Below are 21,752 nucleotides of genomic sequence, written 5' to 3'. Positions count from 1 at the left end.
GGGAGCAGAAGAGTATCAGCAAATGTTGACATGAAGGGGTATGGTACCTGAGACATTTGCAGGATGAAGGAATCATGACAGCTTTCTGGGAACTGACAGCAGACCTGTACGGTTTGCTTCTTCTTATCACAAACCAGCTAGATAGTCAATGAGTGGAATCTTTTTTCAGTCATGGAATCTGACTGGTTGGTCCTTCTATGTGGGCACAATCAGTGACTACTTGGGGCATAGGTGGATCCATTGATGGTGCCAAAGTCCTATGCTCTCTGTTCCTGGATTGGCTTATCTGTGTCAAGATGGATGTTTCCCCATGTTATTTGAGATAGGGTATCTATTACCTGTCTGATGGTATTATAAGCTATTAACTGTGAAATGCCATCCAAGTCCCAGTTAATCTCTGGAATAATCTGACTGCATAAAAATTCAAGATAAAAGTAGCTTTTATAGTTGTAGGTAGGAAACAGCCATGGAGGCCATGAGGCATCAGGTCATCATTGTGTAAATCTCCAAACTATCGACCTGAATAGGCACAGCTGATTTAGCAGTGCTGCTGTCACCTGCAGATACCTGATTCGTGGCAGTATGATCATGGGTAGCACCTCACTCTCCACTGTGTTCTGCAAACCTCCTCCTGTAGTACATCACTGCTGTTCTAATATATATCAGAGTACTGTAGCCTATTCACATCTCTCAACTAGCTTAACAGGTACATATCAAAGTGGATTCCAGACATTCCTCACAACTCCTACTGAAAACTGCCTCACACTCTGGAGGTGATAGGATACAGTGTCACTCTTAAAGAACGTTAATTTCCAAATTGTTATTAGCCTGGTGTACATGAAATTTATCACATTGGTTGAGTAGTAATCAGATTTACAGCCAATGGAAGGTACTTTTTGACATCTACATTGTTTGCAGCATGATTTAGCGTCATGGAGTGCCATTCACAAATGTCTTCCTTGTGTGCACTAATGATCAATCGATTCATCAACTGCAAATTAGAGATGAAACCTTTATTACTTTAACACCTGACAATGCGGAAAGAATTAATAAAAATATACTGCACAAGAACATGCAGAATCAGCTTAGTTTTCATAAATTATTTTAAATATACTGTTAGATCACAGGTAAGTTGTTAACACAATAAAAGGCTGACTGAATAGAAGTGATTAATCCAAAGATTAATCAAGTACAACAGAAAACTCACATGTAAAATGGTGTGCTTTCTTTGACTTTTTTTTAAAAGCTTGAAGTTTCTCATTTCAAATACTGTTGAATAAAGTCCAATGGTTGATGATAATTTGGGGATTCAAATAACAAAAAAATGCTGACAATTTTAAGGCAAGCAGTTTAGCAAACAGAGAGAAAAAATGTATATTACTTCAACGATTGACAGGAAAGTGCAAAGGGCAGATAGATGTCAATACAATATACTCTGTATGGTATAATATTTTGGGAAGATAAAATAGGTATGGAAAACTTTAAATGGTATGGGTGACATGAGAAATGGTGTTGTAATAAATGATCACCAGAAACTACAACAGTAATTAAATATGCCTTAATAAGGGCCAGCAGAATTTTGGCCTATGTAAACAGATAAGTTAAAGTGCTTATGTCCTCTCCAATAACCAAAAATAATGTACAAGTATAGCCTGTGAGAGGATCTGTATATTGACTGTCGCAACTAGTTTACATAGAATGCACATTTAGACAGTGACATTTAAGGGAAAACCTGATAAATATTTTCAGAAGCAGAAGTTAAATGGTTACAGGGAGTAAAGCAAAGTGGTGGGAACCTTTTCAGAACAGCATTGGTACTGTGAGCAAACAGCCATTTTCTATACTGCAAAGACAAGTCAGGTAGAAAGTATGAGGTTATGCACTTTGGTAGGAAACACAGAGGTGTAGGTTATTCTCCAAATGGGGAAAGGCTTCAGAAATCTGAAGCACAAAGGATCTTGGGAGTCCTAATTTAGGATTCTCATAAGGTTTAACAAGCAGTTTCAATAGCAGTTAGGAAGGCAAATGCAATGTTGGCATTCATTTCAAGAAGGAGAAAGTGAGGACTGCAGATGCTGGAGATCAGAGCTTTAAAATGTGTTGCTGGAAAAGCGCAGCAGGTCAGGCAGCATCAAAGGAACAGGAGAATCGTTGTTTTGGGCATAAGTCCCGAAGAAGAGCTTATGCCCAAAACGTCGCTTCTCCTGTTCTTTTGATGCTGTCTGACCTGCTGCGCTTTTCCAGCAACACATTTTTAAGCATTCATTTCAAGAAGCTTTTCTTAGATACGATGTGCAAGACTGCTCACGAAGTTCCAATGTGATCTGACAAGAGCAGAGATGTATTACTGAAGCTCTTCAATGCTCTGGTCAGATCGCATTTGGAACATTGTGAGCAGTCTTGCACCCCGTATCTAAGGAAGGATGTGCCAGCATTGGAGGGAGTCCAGAGGAGGTTTACAAGAATGATCCCGGGGATGAAAGGCCTGTCATAAGCAGAATGGTTAAGGACTTTGGGTCTGTACTTGATGGAGTTTAGAAGAATAAGGAGGGGATCCGATTGAAACTTACAGAGTACTGACATGCATGTTCAGGGAGAATATGGAGATGATGTTTCCAATAGTAGGAAAGATTAAGACACAAGGGCATAGTCTCAGAGTGAAGGGATGACCCTTCAGAACTGAGATGAAGAAGAATTTATTCAGTCAGAGGATAGTTAATCTGTGGAGTTAACTGCTAGAGGGCTGTACAAGAGAGACGGTTTGCGCATTAAGAGGTTGGGGACCAGTATTTTGGCAGGCAGGTTTGCTACTGCAACACAGCTACGTTTAAACTAAGTTGGTGGGGGGGGCAAACTGGATGTTTAAGTAGGAAATTTGGAAATGGGGAACGGGGAACAAGGAACAAGGGAAGTCAAGAAAGACAACTGTATCAATGAGGCAGAAAACTCAGAAAGGGATCATGCTGTAAAGTTGAGTGAAATGGGAGTTGATGAGAAGGGTGAGGGCAGTAACAAATTAAAAATACTATACATGAATGCACAAAGCATTAGAAATAAGATGGATGAGCTGGAGGCTCTTTTGGAAATTGGCAGATACGATATTGTGTGGGTAACTGAGACGTGGCTTCAAGTGGGCAGGGCCTGGGAAATAAATATTCAAGGTTACACGTGCTATCGTAAGGACAGACTGATGGGCAGAGGGGGTGGGGTGGCCATGTTGGTAAGGGATGATATTCAGTCCCTTGCGCTGGGGGACCTAGAATCAGGGGATGTAGAGTCAGTATGGATAGAGCTGAGAAACTCTAAGGGTAAAAAGACCCTCTTGGGAGTTATCTACAGACCCCCAAACATTATTCTGGATGTCGGATGTAAGTTGAATCAGGAGCTGAAATTGGCCTGTTGCAAAGATGTTACTACAGTTGTTTTGGGGGATTTCAACATGCAGGTAGACTGGGAGAATCAGGATGGTATTGGACCTCAAGAAAGAGACTTTGTGGAGTGCCTCAGAGATGGATTCTTAGAACAGCTAGTGCTGGAGCCTACCAGGGAGAAGGCAATTCTGGATCTGGTACTGTGCAACGAACCAGAATTGATCAGGGACCTCGAAGTGAAGGAGCCATTGGGAAGTAGTGACCATAATACAATAAGCTTCAGTCTGCAATTTGAGGGGGAGAGGGTACAATCGGAAGTGACAATATTTCTGTTGAATGAAGGGAACTATGGAGCTATGAGGGAGGAGCTGGCCAAAGTTCAATGGTGCAATACCTTACCAGGAATGACAGTGGAGGAACAATGGCGGATATTTTAGTGTATAATGCAGAAGATGCAGGATCAGTTCACTCCAAAAAGGAAGAAAGATCCGAGGAGGGGGCATGGGTGGCCGTGGCTGACGAGGGAAGTTAAGAAACATATAAAGTTAAAAGAGAAAAAGTATAACATAGCAAAGATAAGTGGGAAAGCGGAGAACTGGGAAGCTTTAAAAGAACAACAGAGGATTACTAAGAAGGAAATACGCAGAGAAAAAATAAGGTAAGAAGGTAAACTGGCCAAAAATATAAAGGACGATAGTAAAAGCTTTTTTAGGTACGTGAAAGGCAAAAAAATGGTTAAGACTAAAATTGGGCCCTTGAAGACAGAAACAGGGGAATATATTACGGGGAACAAAGAAATGGCAGAAGAATTGAATTGGTACTTCAGATCTGTGTTCACCGGAGAAGACACAAGCATTCTCCCTGAGGTAACAGTGGCTGAAGGACCTGAACTGAAGGGAGTTTATATTTGCCAGGAATTGGTGTTGGAGAGACTGTTAGGTCTGAAAGTTGATAAGTCCCCGGGGCCTGATGGTCTACATCCCAGGGTACTGAAGGAGGTGGCTCGAGAAATCGTGGATGCATTGGTGGTTATTTTCCAGAGTTTGATAGATTCGGGATCAGTTCCTGCGGATTGGAGGGTGGCTAATGTTATACCACTTTTTAAGAAAGGTGGGAGAGAGAAAGCAGGAAATTATAGACCAGTTAGTCTGACCACAGTGGTGGGAAAGATGCTGGAGTCTATTATAAAGGATGAAATTACAACACATCTGGATAGTAGTAACAGGAAAGATCAGAGTCAGCATGGATTTATGAAGGGGAAATCATGCTTGACTAATCTTCTGGAATGTTTTGAGGATGTAACTCTGAAGATGGACAAGGGAGATCCATTAGATGTAGTGTACCTGGACTTTTAGAAAGCTTTTGATAAATTCCCACATAGGAGGTTAGTGAGCAAAATTAGGGCGCATGGTATTGGGGGCAAAGTACTAACTTGGATTGAAAGTTGGTTGGCTAATAGGAAACAAAGAGTAGTGATAAACTGCTCCATTTCGGAATGGCGGGCAGTGACCAGTGGAGTACCGCAGGGATCAGTGCTGGGACCACAGCTTTTTGCAATATATGTTAATGATATAGAAGATGATATTAGTAATAACATTAGCAAATTTGCTGATGATACTAAGCTGGGTGGCAGAGTGAAATGTGAGGAGGATGTTAGAAGATTACAGGGTGACCTGAACAAGTTAGGTGAGTGGTCAGATGCATGGCAGATGCAGTTTAATGTGGATAAATGTATGGTTATCCACTTTGGTAGCAAGAACAGGAAGGCAGATTACTACCTAAATGGAATCAATTTAGGTAAAAGGGCAGTACAGGGAGATCTGGGTGTTCTTGTACACCAGTCAATGAAGATAAGTATGCAGGTACAGCAGGAAGTGAAGAAGGCTAATAGCAGCTGGCCTTCATAACAAGAGGGATTGAGTATAGAAGCAAAGAGGCGCTTCTGCAGATGTACAGCGCCCTGGTGAGACCTGGAGTACTGTGTGCAGTTCTGGTCTCCAAATTTGAGGAAAGACATTCTGGCTATTGAGGGAGTGCGGCATAGGTTCACGAGGTCAATTCCTGGAACAGCAGAACTACCTTACACTGAATGACTGGAGCGACTGGGCTTGTATACCCTTCAGTTTAGAAGACTGAAAGGAGTTCTGATTGAGACATATAAGATTATGAAAGGATTGGACACTCTGAAGGCAGGAAACATGTTTCCGCTGATGGGTGAGTGCCGAACCAGAGGACACCGCTTAAAAGTATGGGGTAGACCATTTAGGACAGAGATGAGGAGAAACTTCTTCACCCAGAGAGTGGTGGCTGTGTGGAAAGCTCTGCCCCAGAGGGCAGTGGAGGCCCAGTCTCTGGATTCATTTAAGAAAGAGTTGGATAGAGCTCTCATGGATAGTGGAATCAAGGGTTATGGAGATTAGGCAGGAACAGGATACTGCTTAAGGATGATCAGCCATGATCATATTGAAGAGTGGTGCAGGCTCGAAGGGCAGAACGTACTACTTCTGCACCTATTGTCTATTGTCTGTTGTAGAACCAAGTTATTGAATGTACTTAAGACAAAGAAAGGTAAGTCCTTTAAAAAAACAAAAGTACTGCAGATGCTGTAAATCAGAAACAAAAACAGAAGTTGCTGGAAAATCTCAGCAAGTAGGGCAGCATCTGTGATGTCTCTTCCCAGATACCCCATAGGTTCTTGATTGGCAAGAGGATCAAGGGTTATGGGCAGAAGCAGGAGAATGGGTTGAGAACCATATCAGCCATGATTCAATGGCATAACAGACTTGATGGGGCAAATGGCCTAATTCTGTTCCTGAATCTTATTGATTTATGTTCTAAGATATCTGGTCGGCATAGACAGGTTGGACCGAAGGATGTGTTTCCATGCTGTACATTTCTATGACTCTATTTGAGATGGACAAATAACAAGATAAATAGGATGGTACTGCCATCTTAATTTAATTTAAAGTACTGAAAATTACAAATAGATTGCAGTTTTCCCAAAGGAAGCAATCACAAACTGTAACAATAAGAGTTAAATAGAAAATGCTGGAAATATACAGCAGGCTTGAATTGTATTTATAAAAAGAAATCTCTTTCTCTTGTTAGATGTATATTTCTAGCATGTTCACTTTTTTATTTCAGATTTCAGGCATTTGCTTTGCTTCTTTTTACTTTGTACACAATGAATCATGCTAGTAGAATCCCAGACGATGCATATAGAATAAATTTACGTAAAAGGAATCTCACTCTACTGTATCTCAATCCTGATCTCAAAAGAGCTCTTATTACAGAAGGGTATTTCAAATTGTCCCAGCACTTGCAGCCCTCAATGAGTGAGATTCTAAATTTAGATGGAATAGTAACACAGTGGTTCTGCTACCAGACTGATAACTTGGAGGTCTAGAACACTGATGCGAGTTCAAAAGTCACTATAGCAGCTGGGATATTTAAATGTTGTTAATTAAATAAAATCAGCTCCATCTAAAATTAGTATTAGCAAACATGCATCTATCAGATTGTTTTCATGAACCATTTGGTTATTACCCTTTTGGGAAGGAAATCTGCTGTCCATATTTGGTTTGGCAAATTTGTAACCACAAATCACAGCAACGAGGTTGCTTCTTAACTGTCCTCTCAACTCATTTGTCAAGATGATCATTCATTAGCACCTTTTCCAGGACATTCGGAGATCAGCTCCAATCGCTGACCTTGTCAGTGATGTCCACATCCATCAGTTAACAAAAGAAAGTTTCAATTAAAGGCCAAGTTTGAACTGGCCCCTTTCGACTGCCCTAATTAATTTCACCTAAACTCATTGAGGTTATCAGCCAGACAAGCCTGGACTGAATTTGAAATCACATCCTCATGGTAGACGCCCAGACTTTGCTCTATTTAATTCTCTAAAAACAAAACTTTGAATCACCTCCACTGAAGAAAATCGTCAAGCCAATTCATCACTGAAATGTACAAGCTATTTCAGAATACTGTAAACAGAGAGCAGATGGACAGGGCAATGAGCTTCTTCAGATCTTTCAAACTTGTAAGCACAAGATACATGCAAAATTAAAAATTTAACAGCCATGGTATGACAGATGTATGGCCAGGTAAATAAATAACAGCTTGGCTTGGAACACAATGCCCTAATTAACTACTCAATAATTGGTTTGTCCATGAATCCCTAACTTGAACTTTTCATTCAGCCATGTTCTAATGGATTCAGATTAAGCCTTTGGGTCGATTTTGAAGATGAACAGAAACCAACTGTATCACTGACCTCATAGATTTGCTTTGAATTAATGAAGACATTTCCGATTTCAACTTGGTCCACATTCAGGATCACCTTGGGACCTAAACCTTCACACTTGATGCGGAGGGGCAAGCGAGTTTCACGACCTAAAGAACCAAAGCATTGATATAAAATATCAACTTTTAACTGTGAGATCACGACCTATGAAACATTTATAAATATCACCTTGTAGTTGTAGCAGCTTGCAATTCTTGATTACTTCTGAGAGTTCAATGAAATGTACACTAATAGATTGCTGGTTAGCTACAATGGAGGCTCCTGGAGTAAGCCAATCAGATTGTGGTAAATTGAAATCCCAGCAGCAACCAGCATGCAACTTCACCAAGTCTTAACACATTTATCTCATCAATGGTACACTCAACAAATTTAGGAAAAACATCAACGTGTTGTGAGAATATGCAGCACACTTCCTTAAGGGCATAAGCACAAACTGAGGTCTTTAAAGGAAAATACTTACTTGGAAATGAAGAGCATTGTGTGATTTGGAGAAATAGTAGCAGTTTGGAATTAGACAAAATTATTATTTATTAAAGGTGGAGTGGCAGCTCAAGAGCCAAATGGGTGACGGGTGTTGTGAAGTCATCTTTAATATACTTGGTACCTCATTGTGGATGAATGGGAAATTGAATCCTCAAGGGTATACATGCCTGCAAGCATATGACGACAGAATAAGAAAGGTGGCATTTTATCCCAGTCCTCTCTCTCTTTTCCTGTCTTGAAAGTAAGTTTCACTGAGCTCCAGTTCCTGGGATACCATGTAACGTTTTGATAACTTGGTCAAGTTACTATTATTCAAGTAGGAGTCGACACAATGATGGCCAGAAAATTATTCACATAAGGCATGGTGGGATGTTGACAGATTGGTAATTTACTGGACTGGTAATCTTGTTGCTGGAAAAACACAGAAGGTCAGGCAGCATCCGAGGAGGAAAATCAACGTTTTGGGCCGGAGCACTTTGTCAGGAATCTGGATGACCAGACTACTACTGTGTAATAAGGATTCAAATCCCACCACACAACTAGGGGGGAACTTAAATTCAATTAATAAACCTTAACTAAAATGCTAGTCTCATTAATAATGATTATGGAACTACTGGAGTGCCTTTAAAACAAAATCTATGTATTCTACTATTGCTCTCATAAAGAAGAGTAAGTGTGTTGTGCCAGCCTTTAGATTCACACCAAGTTGACTCTTGACTACCATCGGAGATGACTGAAAAAGCCACTTGATAAGAGATGTATCATAGAATCCCTACAGAGTGGAAACAGGCCCTTCGACCCAACAAGTCCACATTAACCTTCTAAAGTGTAACCCATCCAGACTCATTCCTCTACTGCTCCACATTTACCCCTGACTAATGCACCTAACCTACACATCCCTGAACACCATGGCCAATTCACCTAACCTGCACATTTTTGTGATTGTAGGAGGAAACCAACGCAGACACTGGGAGAGAGTGCAGACTCCACACAGACAGTCACCTGAGGCTGGAATCAAACCCAGGTCCCTGGTGCTGTGAGGCTGCAGTGCTAACCACTGAGCCACCGTACCGCCCACAATGATTCACCACAACTTCCTCAAAGCAAATGCAGATGTGCAATTGATCCTGGCATTACCAAGAGAGCTCACATCCCAAGCATGAATGAGTTTAAAAGATCAGAGACTTTCCCAATCCAACCGTCATATGATATCACATATGCTTATTTTCCAGCAGGGGTCTTTGAATAACAAAAGTAGGAACTCTATACAATCCCAGTTTAGTATTTCCCCCTATTATTCGGGCATTACAGTCTCAGCTCCTTCCACAAGCTAAGATTAGCTAATACAGGACAGAGATGGAATCAAACTTACAACTATGATTGTGTAACTCAGTTACCAACTGAAGCACAGAAAAGCGACAGATGTAGTGCTTAAAAATGTTGTGCTGCACAAAACTAAGGCAGAGTATTATGATTAGCTCATATATATATCTGAAAATAATACAGCAAAAATCAACTTTTTAGCATAACCTGTACTCTTCCTTCTCTTGTAACTTGCCATTCTGAACACATGTCGCTCAGAATTACAGCATTACCATGGCACAGAAGGAGGCTATTTGATCCATTGTGCCTTCACCAGTTCTATAACTTAATGGCAGTCTCCTTTGCAGACCATTTCTAGGAGGATAGGATAATCAGTGCAATTCAAACAGTCCAGCCAACTTGCAGGACCTAGGCATTGAGCCCAAATATCAGCTTAAGACAACGTTTGAATTGAGAACAAAAGGTCAACCAACTCCTACAGATAGGAGAGGAATCACAAAAGCTGGCACTCTTATTTAATTGAGTTTGAAATTTAATTCCCAAAATTACAACAGAACTGTTTTGACTGACAGTAACTGAAGGAAATTGTTAGAAAACCTAGTCACCTTAATTACAGCAATATATAAAAATCAAGTAAAGAATAAAAAAAAGGTTTGGATTTTGAGATTTATGTATACTGTTTTACGAGAAGTTTCAGCACAAACTACACTGGTGGTTACCTTCCAGCCAAGTCTCCTCCTTCAGCAAATTCTATCAACAAAGAATTCCTAATGTGACAGGATTAATAGTTGTCCTTCAACCAACAACATCAGAACATGATATCTGGTCATTTTTAATCACCAGTCTCTGTGGGGCCCTTCTTCCTGTTCAGTAATTGCCACTTTTGTTTGTGTTACAACTTTGGCTACACTTTAAAATGACCTCATTGGAGGTGCAATGTTTCAGAATGCTTTGAGGATGATAATAGTGTTTTACACATTCCTTTCTTTCAATCAATTGCAATGACTGCTCAGGAAAATGACCTTATTTGTGAATGATGGTTACTGTCTGTTCACTGAAATTCACCATGATTGAAATTGTAGATGTTTTTCCATGTGTTTTTAAAAGGTTCAGAAAATTCACTGTTCTAAAACCATCAGCTTCCTTAAGTTTTCATCTGGATTAATCCAAGTTCTAAGCTAGAATAAAATATGAAGCACAAAGAGGATGTGCTGGTTGGCTGACCTCAGCAGCCGAAGCAGTTCAAGAGTTTCCGTAGGTTTGATTTCCATTTCAACCCCACACTCTTCCAATCACTTTTCCAACGCCTGCTCACCACTCTCCAGAGTCTGACAACAGGCTTTCTGCAAATTCCATTCCTTGCTCCAAGATTGACTACTTTCCCAGCAGTGGCCACTGCTCCAAATGGCATTGCTGGACCCCTAATTAGTCTGCAGTTTTTGGGAGTAGGGCATCCTGCCTTATGGGCGAAAGTGAGGACTGCAGATGCAGGAAATTAGAATCGAGAGTGCAGTGCTGGAAAAGCACAGCAGGTCAGGCAGCATCCGAGGAGCAGGAAAATTGACGTTTTGGGCAAAAGCCCTTCATCAGGAATCAGGTAGGGCATCCTGCCTTATGGTATGGGCAAAAGGCGGGTGCGCAGAGGTTGTGGAATGCATAACCTAAGGGAACAGTTTGAGCATTGTGGATTCTGGGGCTGGCAAAGGTGAGTTCTCCCCAGATTTCCAATGGATGTATGGGGCTACTGACTCAAATCCCAGCCATTGCCATGAAGACTTCTGCAGATGAGTCTGCTGTTTTCATGAATTATGAGCGCTTCCAATTTCCAATCATTATCAACTGCACACTTTACAGGCCTTGATCTTCCATCTGATAGGTGATATGATGCTTTACTCCAGGCCATTCCTCTATACTCTAAACTCTCTACATCATTAATGAGGGGCAGCTTGACCTATGTAAGTCCTGCTTACTGCTAATGATCCTCTCAGGAACTTTGAAGATGGGCTCTGCTACAACCCCATCCATGGCTGAGTACAGTCCTCATCAAGAGGAAAATGGGAGTGCCAGGCAAAATTCAACTGTTTGGATGAATTTGGTAGCTTCCTTCAAAACAGCTCAGAATAAGTGCCTCAAATGTTGATAATTTGTTCAAGTAATGACTCCATTATTATAGAACATAATGGAGCAGAAGGTGACCATCACACATGAGGAATAACATTGCTCTTGTATAAAAATGAAAAGGTGGAAAAATGAATGCTCCACAGAGTTTAAGGACTTGTATCTGACTTCAGCTCCTATGATGTTCCAAATTGTCAGCATTATCAGATTTATCTGAGTTATTATCTGATTATCCACCTTCACAATGAGAATATCCTCCATTGTGTTGTGTGGCATTATCACCATGCCAAATGGAACAGATTTCAAACAAATCTAGCAACTCCAAATTGGGCATCCATGAGACACTGTTGGCTATCACAGCAGCAGAAGTGTATTCCAAACAATCTGCAACATCAAGCTCAGCATATTGTCCCACTTAACCATTACCAGCAAGCTAGGGATCAACCCTGGTTCAATGGAGAGTGCAGATGGGCATACGAAGAACAGCACTAGGCATACCTGAAAATGAGGTTTCAATCTGAAGCTACCAAACAGGACTACTTGCATGCTAAACAGCAAAAGCAGCAAGTAATGTACAGAGCTAATACAAACAATGAATCAGATCTAAGCTCCTGCAGTCCTGTCACATCCAGTCACGAATGGTGGTGGACCATTAAACAACCCACTGGAGAAGGACACTCCACAAATATCTCCAACTTCAATGATGGAAGAGCCTAACACATCAGTGCAAAAAATAAGGCAGTTGTAGAAGTCTTCAGCTAAAAGTGCCGAATAGATGATCCATCTCAGCCTCCTCCAGCGGTCACCAGCCAGATACCAGTATTTAGTCAATTCTTTTCACCCAATTTGTGATCAAGAAACTGTTGGTGTACTGAATACTACAAAGGCTATGAGACTTGACAAGAGGCCGGCAATAGTACAGAAGATGTGTGCTCCAGATTTTGCTATACCTCTAGCCAAGCTCTTCCAGTACAGCTCTTCTATCCACCTCTGAGAAAAATTGCCCAGCTTATGCCCTGTAGATAGAAAGCAGGATAAGTCCATCAGAGTCAATTATCACCTCATCAATCTACTCTCAATCATCAGTAAGTGATGAAAGATGTCATCTACAATGCTATTGCGCAGCATCTGCCTAGTGATACCAAGTTTGGGTTCCACCAGGGCCACTCATTACAGTCTTAGTTCAAACACAGACAAAGGAGCTAAATTCCAGAAGTGAGGTGAGAGTGACAGCCGTTGACATCAAGATGACATTCAACCAAGTGTGGCATCAAGGAGCCCTAGCAAAACTGGAATCAATGGGTATGAGGAGACAAACTTCCTCCTGGTTGAAGTTATACCTGACACATGGGAAAATGGTTGTGGGTGTTGGAGGTCAGTCATCTCAGCTCCAGGACATCCCTGTCGGAGCTCCTCAGGGTAATGTCCAAGGCCCAATCATCTTCAGATGCTTTATCAATGATCTTTCCTGTTGTGCGGCACTATCACCATGCTAAATGGAACAGAGCTTGGAATAAATCTAGCAACTCAGAACTGGGCATCCATGAAGCACTGTAGGCAATCACAGCAGCAGAAGTGTATTCCAAAACAATCTGCAACCTCTTCATGGGCGGCATGGTGGCACAGTGGTTAGCACTGCTGCCTCACAGCGCCAGAGACCCGGGTTCAATTCCCGCCTCAGGTGACTGACTGTGTGGAGTTTGCACGTTCTCCCCGTGTCTGCGTGGGTTTCCTCCGGGTGCTCCGGTTTCCTCCAACAGTCCAAAGATGTGCGGGTCAGGTGAATTGGCCATGCTAAATTGCCTGTAGTGTTAGGTAAGGGGTATATGTAGGGGTATGAGTGGGTTGCGCTTCGGCGGGTCGGTGTGGACTTGTTGGGCCGAAGGGCCTGTTTCCATACTGTAGGGAATCTAATCTGATCTCTTGGCTCGGCATTTTGCCCCAATGAACCATCAAGCCAGAAGTGGTTATGTTCACTGATGCTTGCACAATATTCAGGATCACCGTGGCACTTGGGGCTCAGTGGTTAGCATTGCTGCCTCACAATGCCAGGGTCTCATGTTCGATTCCAGCCTCGGGTGACTGTGTGGAGTTTGCACATTCTCCCCGTGTCTGTGTGGGTTTCCTCCCACAGACCAAAGATGTGCAGGTCAGGTGAATTGGCCATGCTAAATTGCCCAGAGTGTTCGGTGCATTAGTCAGAGGGAAATGGGTCTGGTCTGGTTGGATGACTCTTTGGAGGGTCGGTATGGACTAGTTGGGTCGAAGGGCCTGTTTCTGCACTGTCAGAAATCTAATCTAATCTAAAATCTAATCATTCGTGACTCCTCAGATACTGAAGTAGTCCATGTTCTAATGCAACAAAATCTGGCCAATATCCAGGCTTAGGTTGACAAATGACAGGTAACATTTACACAAAAAAAATGCCAGGCAATTACCATCTCTAAATAGAGACAATCAAACAACATTCAATCACCTGCTATCAACATCCTGAAGGTTGCCATTGACCAGAAACTCAATGGACTCACTACATAAACATGAGCCCTCCTGAAGAAGGGCTCATGTCCGAAATGTCGATTCTCCTGCTCCTTGGATGCTGCCTGACCTGCTGCGTTTTTCCAGCAACACATTTTCAGCTCTGATCTCCAGCATCTGCAGTCCTCACTTTCTCCTCACTACATAAACAGGCTGATTGACTGTAATAGCAGGTAGAGTGCAGGAATACTGGTGTGAGTAACTCATCTCCTAATTCGCCAAAAGCCTGTCCACCATCTACAAGGGACAAGTCTGCTGTGTGATGGCATAATCCCCACTTGCCTGGATGGGTTCACTTGATGCCCTCCAGAGCAAAGCAGCCCACTCAATTGGTACCACATCACCAAACAACAACTCCCTCCACCACCGATGCTCAGTAGCAGAAGTGTTTACCCGTCTTATGATGCTCTGCAGAAATTCAACAAAGACGTTTAAACATCAGCATTCCAAACCTACAAACACTTCTGTCCAGAGGGACAAGAACAACAGATATATGGGAACACCACCACCTCCCCACCTGACTTGGAAATATATCAAAGTTTTTTTAGCATTGCTGGGTCAATATCCTGGAATTCCCTTCCTAAGGGCTTTGTGGATCAACCTACAGCATGTGGGCTACAGCAATTTAAGAAGGCAGTTCATTCCCATCTTCTCAAGGGCAACTAGGGACAGGCAGTAAATACCGACCAGATAGCAACATGCATATCCCACAAATGAACCTGCCATTTTACACCTGGCATGGGAGCTTTTTTTATGTTGCTTTTCATCATCTAAACTGAAGAATGTTACACAGTAATAAATACAAGAAAAGTTTTAGAAAAGTTAAAAATAAGACATTAGCTTTTGAGGATATAGTTCACCCATGACTTAACATTAACAATCTTTCTGAAGTCCTGTTGAATACTATTGCTACCTTTGGGACCATCTTAGTGTTATTCAATGTATCCGCTACACTAAACAGAAAGAAGACTTTTATTCCCTTTGAAAATGTAATAAGCTCAAATAGACATTGATGTAAAAATCAGCATTTTAACATCAGTCAATTATTCTCCTGACTCAGTATGAATAAATCAATTGGTGAATCAATACCAGTAAAGCATAATCCTTGGCAAATAAAAGAGAGACATTATTCTAAAGCAACTGAATGCTGACATAGAGGCAAATGAAAAATTGAGCCATCAAAAGAAAACAAACAGTACTTAACAAGTTATTATTGGACAGTATTCAATGAGAGAGGGTATATGTAGAATATTGGGGAGTAATCCACTAGACTCTGATTCAAGAAATAGTTACAGTGATGGCATAGATCTCAAAGTTAAGAAACAACAACACGGCGGCGCGGTGGCTCAGTGGTTAGCATTGCTGCTTCACAGCACCAGGGACCCACATTCGATCCCAGCCTTGAGACTGTTTGCGTGGAGTTTGCACATTCTCTCTATATCTGTGTGGGTTTTCTATGGGTGCTCCGACAATCCAAAGATGTGCAGCTGAGGTGAATTGGTCATGCTAAATTGCCCACAGAGTTCAGGGATGTGTACGTTAGGTGCATTAGACAGGGGTAAATATAGAATAATAGGTCAGGGAAATAGTGTGGGTGGGTTAATCTTCGGAGGGTTTGTTGGGACGAAGGGCCTGTTTCCACACTGTAGGGATTCTATGACATTAGAGTTGACACTGAATTACAGATCTGAAATCCTTTCACACAAGATACACAATCATTATAAAAAATGATTACTCTGCATCAAAAAAAGCAATTCTACCAATGTAGCCATGCTTTTGAGACTGTTGTGGACTAGGCCAAACCACTCAAAACATTCTTAAGCAGGCAGCCCCAGACCATAACTTTGCAATTTGTTTTGGTAACTGTACAGTGAAAATTACCCGGATTAAGTTAGCTAGGTTGACTACTAGATTTTAAAACAGACCAAAATTTATTCACAACATTTCACAATGAAACACAAAGAACAGAATATAGAACCCCTACAGAACTCAACCTGTCCAACTTGACTTAATTATGCTGTTCTGATTATACACGATAATCACAATATGTAAACTCCCTTTAAAATCCAGTATAAATGGAACACACGCTGACAGGTTGAAGTTGACAGGCAAGGAGAGAGAGAGAGAGTTTCCACACAGCTCCCTGTTGAACTTCCAACCAGCTCAAGACTGAACTAAAACTGCTCAGCTCAGCTAAAGAGCTGACCACTCGTCTTTCATTATAGAGGGCAATTCTACAACATGACCACTTTGGCCTGAAGTCTCATCTGTTTCCATTTAAACAAAAGGCCTCTCAAAATCCTTTTCATCTCTGTATCTAATCAGACTGATCGGAGTCCAGCCCGGTTTCTTGCCCCTCTGAAAGAAATCAAGGACTGAGTCTCCTTGAGCCAAGCAGCAGCTTTTAGAAAAAAAGGACTAGCTTTGTGACACCTCCACCCTTAAAAAAAACCATCAATACCAAAAGATAGGCAAATGGTGAGGACAGTGCAGGAGAGAGAGAGAGAGGGAGAGAGAGAGAAACTGCACAGTTACCTCCTTTGCTGTTTGAATTTGTGTATCATTGGACATCGGAGTGCATCTGGGAAAATTAACAAACAGTGAAATTCACAACTAATCTTGGAGGAACTGTTGGGTAAAGTTCACAGCACAGAATCAGATAAGTTAATGGCTGTTTTAAGTCTGTCCAAGAGAAAGGCTGCAGTAGTGAGTATCGTGGATTCTTTCTTTGATTTTATGTTTTTGGAGATAAGTCTCTTGATTAAACTTAAAATATAAGCCATAGCTATTAATTTAACCTGGGGCAGTGTTTGCAGAGGAATAAGGCGGTGTTATTTTCTGGGTCTGTAGATTGTGAAGGAGCAAAAATGGCCTTTGCAGTGAAATGTACTTCTTGTCAGATGTGGGAGTTTAAAGAGAGTTTAAGGGTTACTGGGGATTATATCTGCCATAAATGCTGTTGGATGTGAATCTTATCAGATCGAGTAGATCGGTTGGAGAGACAGATAGAAACAATGAGGAATTTGCAACAGCAACAGTATGTGATGGATGGCAGTTATAGAAAGGGGGGAAAGTCTCAGATACAGTCACATAGACGGGTTAACTCCAGGAAGGATAAGAGAGGTAGGCAGCTGGTGCAGGAGTCTTTTGTGGATATACCCATTTCAAACAGGTATGCTGTTTTGGAAAATGTAGGGGGTGGTGGATTCTATGGGGAACGTAGCAAGTACAGCCAAGTTTCTGGTACTGAGACTGGCTCTCATGCAACAAGGGGTACGTCGGCTTCCAAGAGATCAACTGTGTTAGGTAATTCTGTAGTCGGAGGTACAGACGTTCCTGTGGCCAGCAGTGAAAGAGCAGAATGATGTGTTATTTCCCTGGTGCCAGGATCAAGGATGTCTCAGAGAGGGTGCAGAATGTTCTCAGGGGGGAGAGGGTCCAGCAGGAGGTAATTGTCCATATTGGAACCAACGACATTGGAAGGAAAAAGGTTGAGACTCTGAAGGGAGATTACAGAGAGTTAGGCAGAAATTTAAAAAGGAGGTCCTCAAAGGTAGTAATATCTGGATTACTCCCAGTGCTACAAGCTTGTGAGGGCAGGAATAGGAAGATAGAGCAGATGAATGCATAGCTGAGGAGCTGGTGTATGAGAGAAGGATTCACATTTTTGGATCATTGGAATCTCTTTTGGGGTAGAAGTGACCTGTACAAGCAGGACGGATTGCACCTAAATTGGAAGGGGACTGATACATTAGCAGGGAAATTTGCTAGAATTGCTTGGGAGGATTTAACTAGTAAGGTGGGGTGGTGGGGGGGACCCAGGGAGGTAGTGAGGAAAGAGATCAATCTGAGACGGGTACAGCTGAGAACAGAAGTGAGTCAAACAGTCAGGGCAGGCAGGGACAAGGTAGGACTGATAAATTGAACTGCATTTATTTCAATGCAAGGGAAGGCAGATGAACTCAGGGCATGGTTAGGAACATGGGACTGGGGTATCATAGCAATTACAGAAACATGGCTCAGTGTTGCCAGGACTGGCAGCTTAATGTTTCAGGATACAAATGCTGCAGGAAGGATAGAAAGGGAGGCAAGAGAGGAGGGGGAGTGGCATTTTTGATAAGGGATAACATTACAGCTGTGCTGAGGGAGGATATTCCCGGAATACATCCAGGGAAGTTATTTGGGTGGAACTGAAAAATAAGAAAGGGATGGTCACCTTATTGGGTTTGTATAGACCCTCCCAATAGTCAGAGGGAAATTGAGAAACAAACTTGTAAGGAGATCACAGGTATCCATAAGAATAATAGGGTGGTTATGGTAGGAGATTTTAACTTTCCAAACATCGACTGGGACTGCCATAGTGTTAAAGGTTTAGATGGAGAGGAATTTCTTAAGTGCGTAGAAGACAATTTTCTGATTCAGTATTGGATGTACCTACTAGAGAAGGTGCAAAACTTGACCTACTCTTGGGAAATAAGGCAGGGCAGGTGACTGAGGTGTCAGTGAGGGAGCACTTTGGGGCCAGCGACCATAATTCTACTTGTTTTAAAATAGTGATGGAAAAGGATAGACCAGATCTAAAAGTTGAAGTTCTAAATTGGAGAAAGACCAATTTTGACGGTATTATGCAAGAACTCTCGAAAGCTGATTGGAGGCAGATGTTCACAGGTAAAGGGACGGCTGGAAAATGGGAAGCCTTCAAAAATGAGATAACAAGAATCCAGAGAAAGTATATTTATGTTAGGGTTAAAAGGAAGGCTGGTAGGTATAGGGAATACTGGATGATGAAAGAAATTGAGGGTTGGTTAAGAAAAAGAAGGAAGCACATGTCAGGTATAGACAGGATAGATCGAGTGAATCCTTAGAAGAGTATAAAGAAAGTAGGAGTATACTTAAGGGGGAAATCAGGAGGGCAAAACGGGGACATGAGATAGCTTTGGCAAATAGAATTAAGGAGAATCCAAAGGGCTTTTACAAATATATTAAGGACAAAAGGGTAACTAGGGACAGAACAGGTCCCCTCAAAGATCAGCAAGGCAGCCTTTGTGTAGAGCCACAGAAAATGGGGGAGACACTAAATGAATATTTAGCATCAGTATTTACTGTGGAAAAGGATATGGAAGATATAGACTGTAGGGAAAATAGATGGTGACATCTTGCAAAATGTCCAGATTACAGAGGAGGAAGTGCTGGATGTCTTGAAACGGTTAAAGGTGGATAAATCCCCAGGACCTGATCAGGTGTACCTGAGAACTCTGTGGGAAGCTAGAGAAGTGATTGCTGGGCCTCTTGCTGAGATATTTGTATCATGGATAGTCACAGGTGAGGTGCCGGAAGACTGGAGGTTGGCAAATGTGGTGCCACTGTTTAAGAAGGGCGGTAACGACAAGCCAGGGAACTACAGACTGGTGAGCCTGACCTCGGTGGTGGGCAAGTTGTTGAAGGAAATCCTGAGGGACAGGATGTACATGTATTTGGAAAGGCAAGGGCTGATTTGAGATAGTCAACATGGCTTTGTGCGTGGGAAATCATGTCTCACAAACTTGATTGAGTTTTTTGAAGAAGTAACAAAGAAGATTGATGAGGGCAGAGCAGTAGATGTGATCTATATGGACTTCAGTAAGGCATTCGACAAGGTTCCCCATGGGAGACTGATTAGCAAGGTCAGATCTCATGGAATACAGGGAGAACTAGCCATTTGGATACAGAACTGGCTCAAAAGTAGAAGACAGAGGGTGGTGGTGGAGGGTTGTTTTTCAAACTGGAGGCCTGTGACCAGTGGAGTGCCACAAGGATTGGTGCTGGGCCCTCTACTTTTTGTCATTTACATAAATGATTTGGATGTGAGCATAAGAGGTACAGTTAGTAAGTTTGCAGGTGACACCAAAACTGGAGGTATAGTGGACAGCGAAGAGGGTTACCTCAGATTACAACAGGATCTGGACCAGATGGGCCAATGGGCTGAGAAGTGGCAGATGGAGTTTAGTTCAGATAAATGCAAGGTGCTGCATTTTGGAAAAGCAAATCTTAGCATGACTTATACAGTTTATGGTAAGGTCCTAGGGAGTGCTGCTGAACAAAGAGACCTTAGAGTGTAGGTTCATAGTTGAAAGTGGAGTCGCAGGTAGATAGGATAGTGAAGAAGGCGTTTGGTATGCTTTCCTTTATTGGTCAGAGTATTGAGTACAGGAGTTGGGAGGTCATGTTGCTGCTGTACAGGACATTGGTTAGGCCACTGTTGGAATAATGTATGCAATTCTGGTCTCCTTCCTATCGAAAAGATGTTATGAAACTTGAAAGGGTTCAGAAAAGATTTACAAGGATGTTGCCAGGGTTGGAGGATCGGAGCTACAGGGAGAGGCTGAACAGGCTGAGGCTGTTTTGCCTGGACCGTCGGAGGATGAGGGGTGACCATATAGAAGTTTACAAAATTATGAGGGGCATGAATAGGATAAATAGACGTCTTTTCCCTGGGGTTGGGAGTCCAGAACTAGAGGGCATAGGTTTAGGGTGAGAGGGGAAATATATAAAAGAGACCCAAGGGGCAACTTTTTCACGTAGAGGGTAGTACGTGTATGGTATGAGCTGCCAGAGGATGTGGAGGAGGCTGGTACAATTGCAACATTTAAGAGGCATTTGGATGGGTATATGAATAGGAAGGATTTGGAGGGATATGGGCCGGGTGCTGGCAGGTGGGACGAGATTGGGTTGGGATATCTGGTCGGCATGGACAGGTTGGACCGAGGGGTCTGTTTCCATGCTGTACATCTCTATGACTCTATGGCTCTAGATGTCTTCATTTTTGACCCTTCAAAACCCAGTTAGTAGACTAAACACATATACACTATACTAACTATCGACATGCAAACATGCACAACCACATGCAAAGTCAGGCTGCAGTACACCCACCACCAAACGCCTCTTTATCCCACTCGAGTCTTGATAACTCATTGGCAATCATGTTTTCGCGACCTGCCACATGCACAATTGTCAAATTGAATGACAACAAGCTCCACCTAAACAGCCTGGCATTTTTGTCATTACAATTTTCCACAAATGTCAGTGGGTTATGATCAGCGTATTCGATTGTCTCAGATGCATTGCTGGTAATATAAACACTGAAATGCCAACACCAAGCTTAAAGTCTCTTTCTCCACCGTTGAATATTTGTATTGATGCATGTTCAACTTCCTGGAAAAATACCCAATAGATCTTTCTATTCCGTCATCATCCTCCTGCAACACCACCCTTTTGACAGTCCGTTGTCCACTGAAACTTCTTGCCGTTTTTAACAATTTGGTGAGCAGAGCAGCGCACTGCTAAAGTTCGGCACAAACTTTCGGTAAAATCCACTCAACCCCAGGAACCCTGATACTGCTTTTTCATCAACAATGAGAGAAATTCCCCAATTACCTTTGTTCACACACTTCATAGGGCCATTTGCCCATGCCCAATAACATGGCCCAGGAAGGTCACTTTGGCTTTGGCAAATTCACTTTTAGCTTGGTTTACCATCAAGTCTGCCTTCTCAAGCCAATCAAACAAGCTCAATAAATGTCGTAAATGTTCCTTCCACGAGTGACTAAAATCACCAGGTCATCTACATACACCACACA

The 21,752-nt window shown here is 42.1% G+C and overlaps 1 protein-coding gene across 1 annotated transcript in view; it reads right to left on the bottom strand.

Annotated features, from left to right (window-relative positions):
- hydin (HYDIN axonemal central pair apparatus protein) overlaps positions 1 to 21,752 on the bottom strand; it is an 888,678-nt gene that overhangs the window by 548,338 nt on the left and 318,588 nt on the right. The window contains exon 12 of the mRNA XM_060837518.1: positions 7,648 to 7,766. Coding sequence (XP_060693501.1) covers positions 7,648 to 7,766 — 119 coding nt within the window. The remainder of the gene's footprint in view (positions 1 to 7,647; positions 7,767 to 21,752) is intronic.

The sequence above is a fragment of the Hemiscyllium ocellatum genome, chromosome 17 (assembly GCF_020745735.1).
Source record: "Hemiscyllium ocellatum isolate sHemOce1 chromosome 17, sHemOce1.pat.X.cur, whole genome shotgun sequence".
NCBI classification, from domain to species: domain Eukaryota; kingdom Metazoa; phylum Chordata; class Chondrichthyes; order Orectolobiformes; family Hemiscylliidae; genus Hemiscyllium; species Hemiscyllium ocellatum.
Note: the sequence above shows the minus strand (reverse complement) of the source record. Positions and strands in the feature narration are given on the sequence as shown.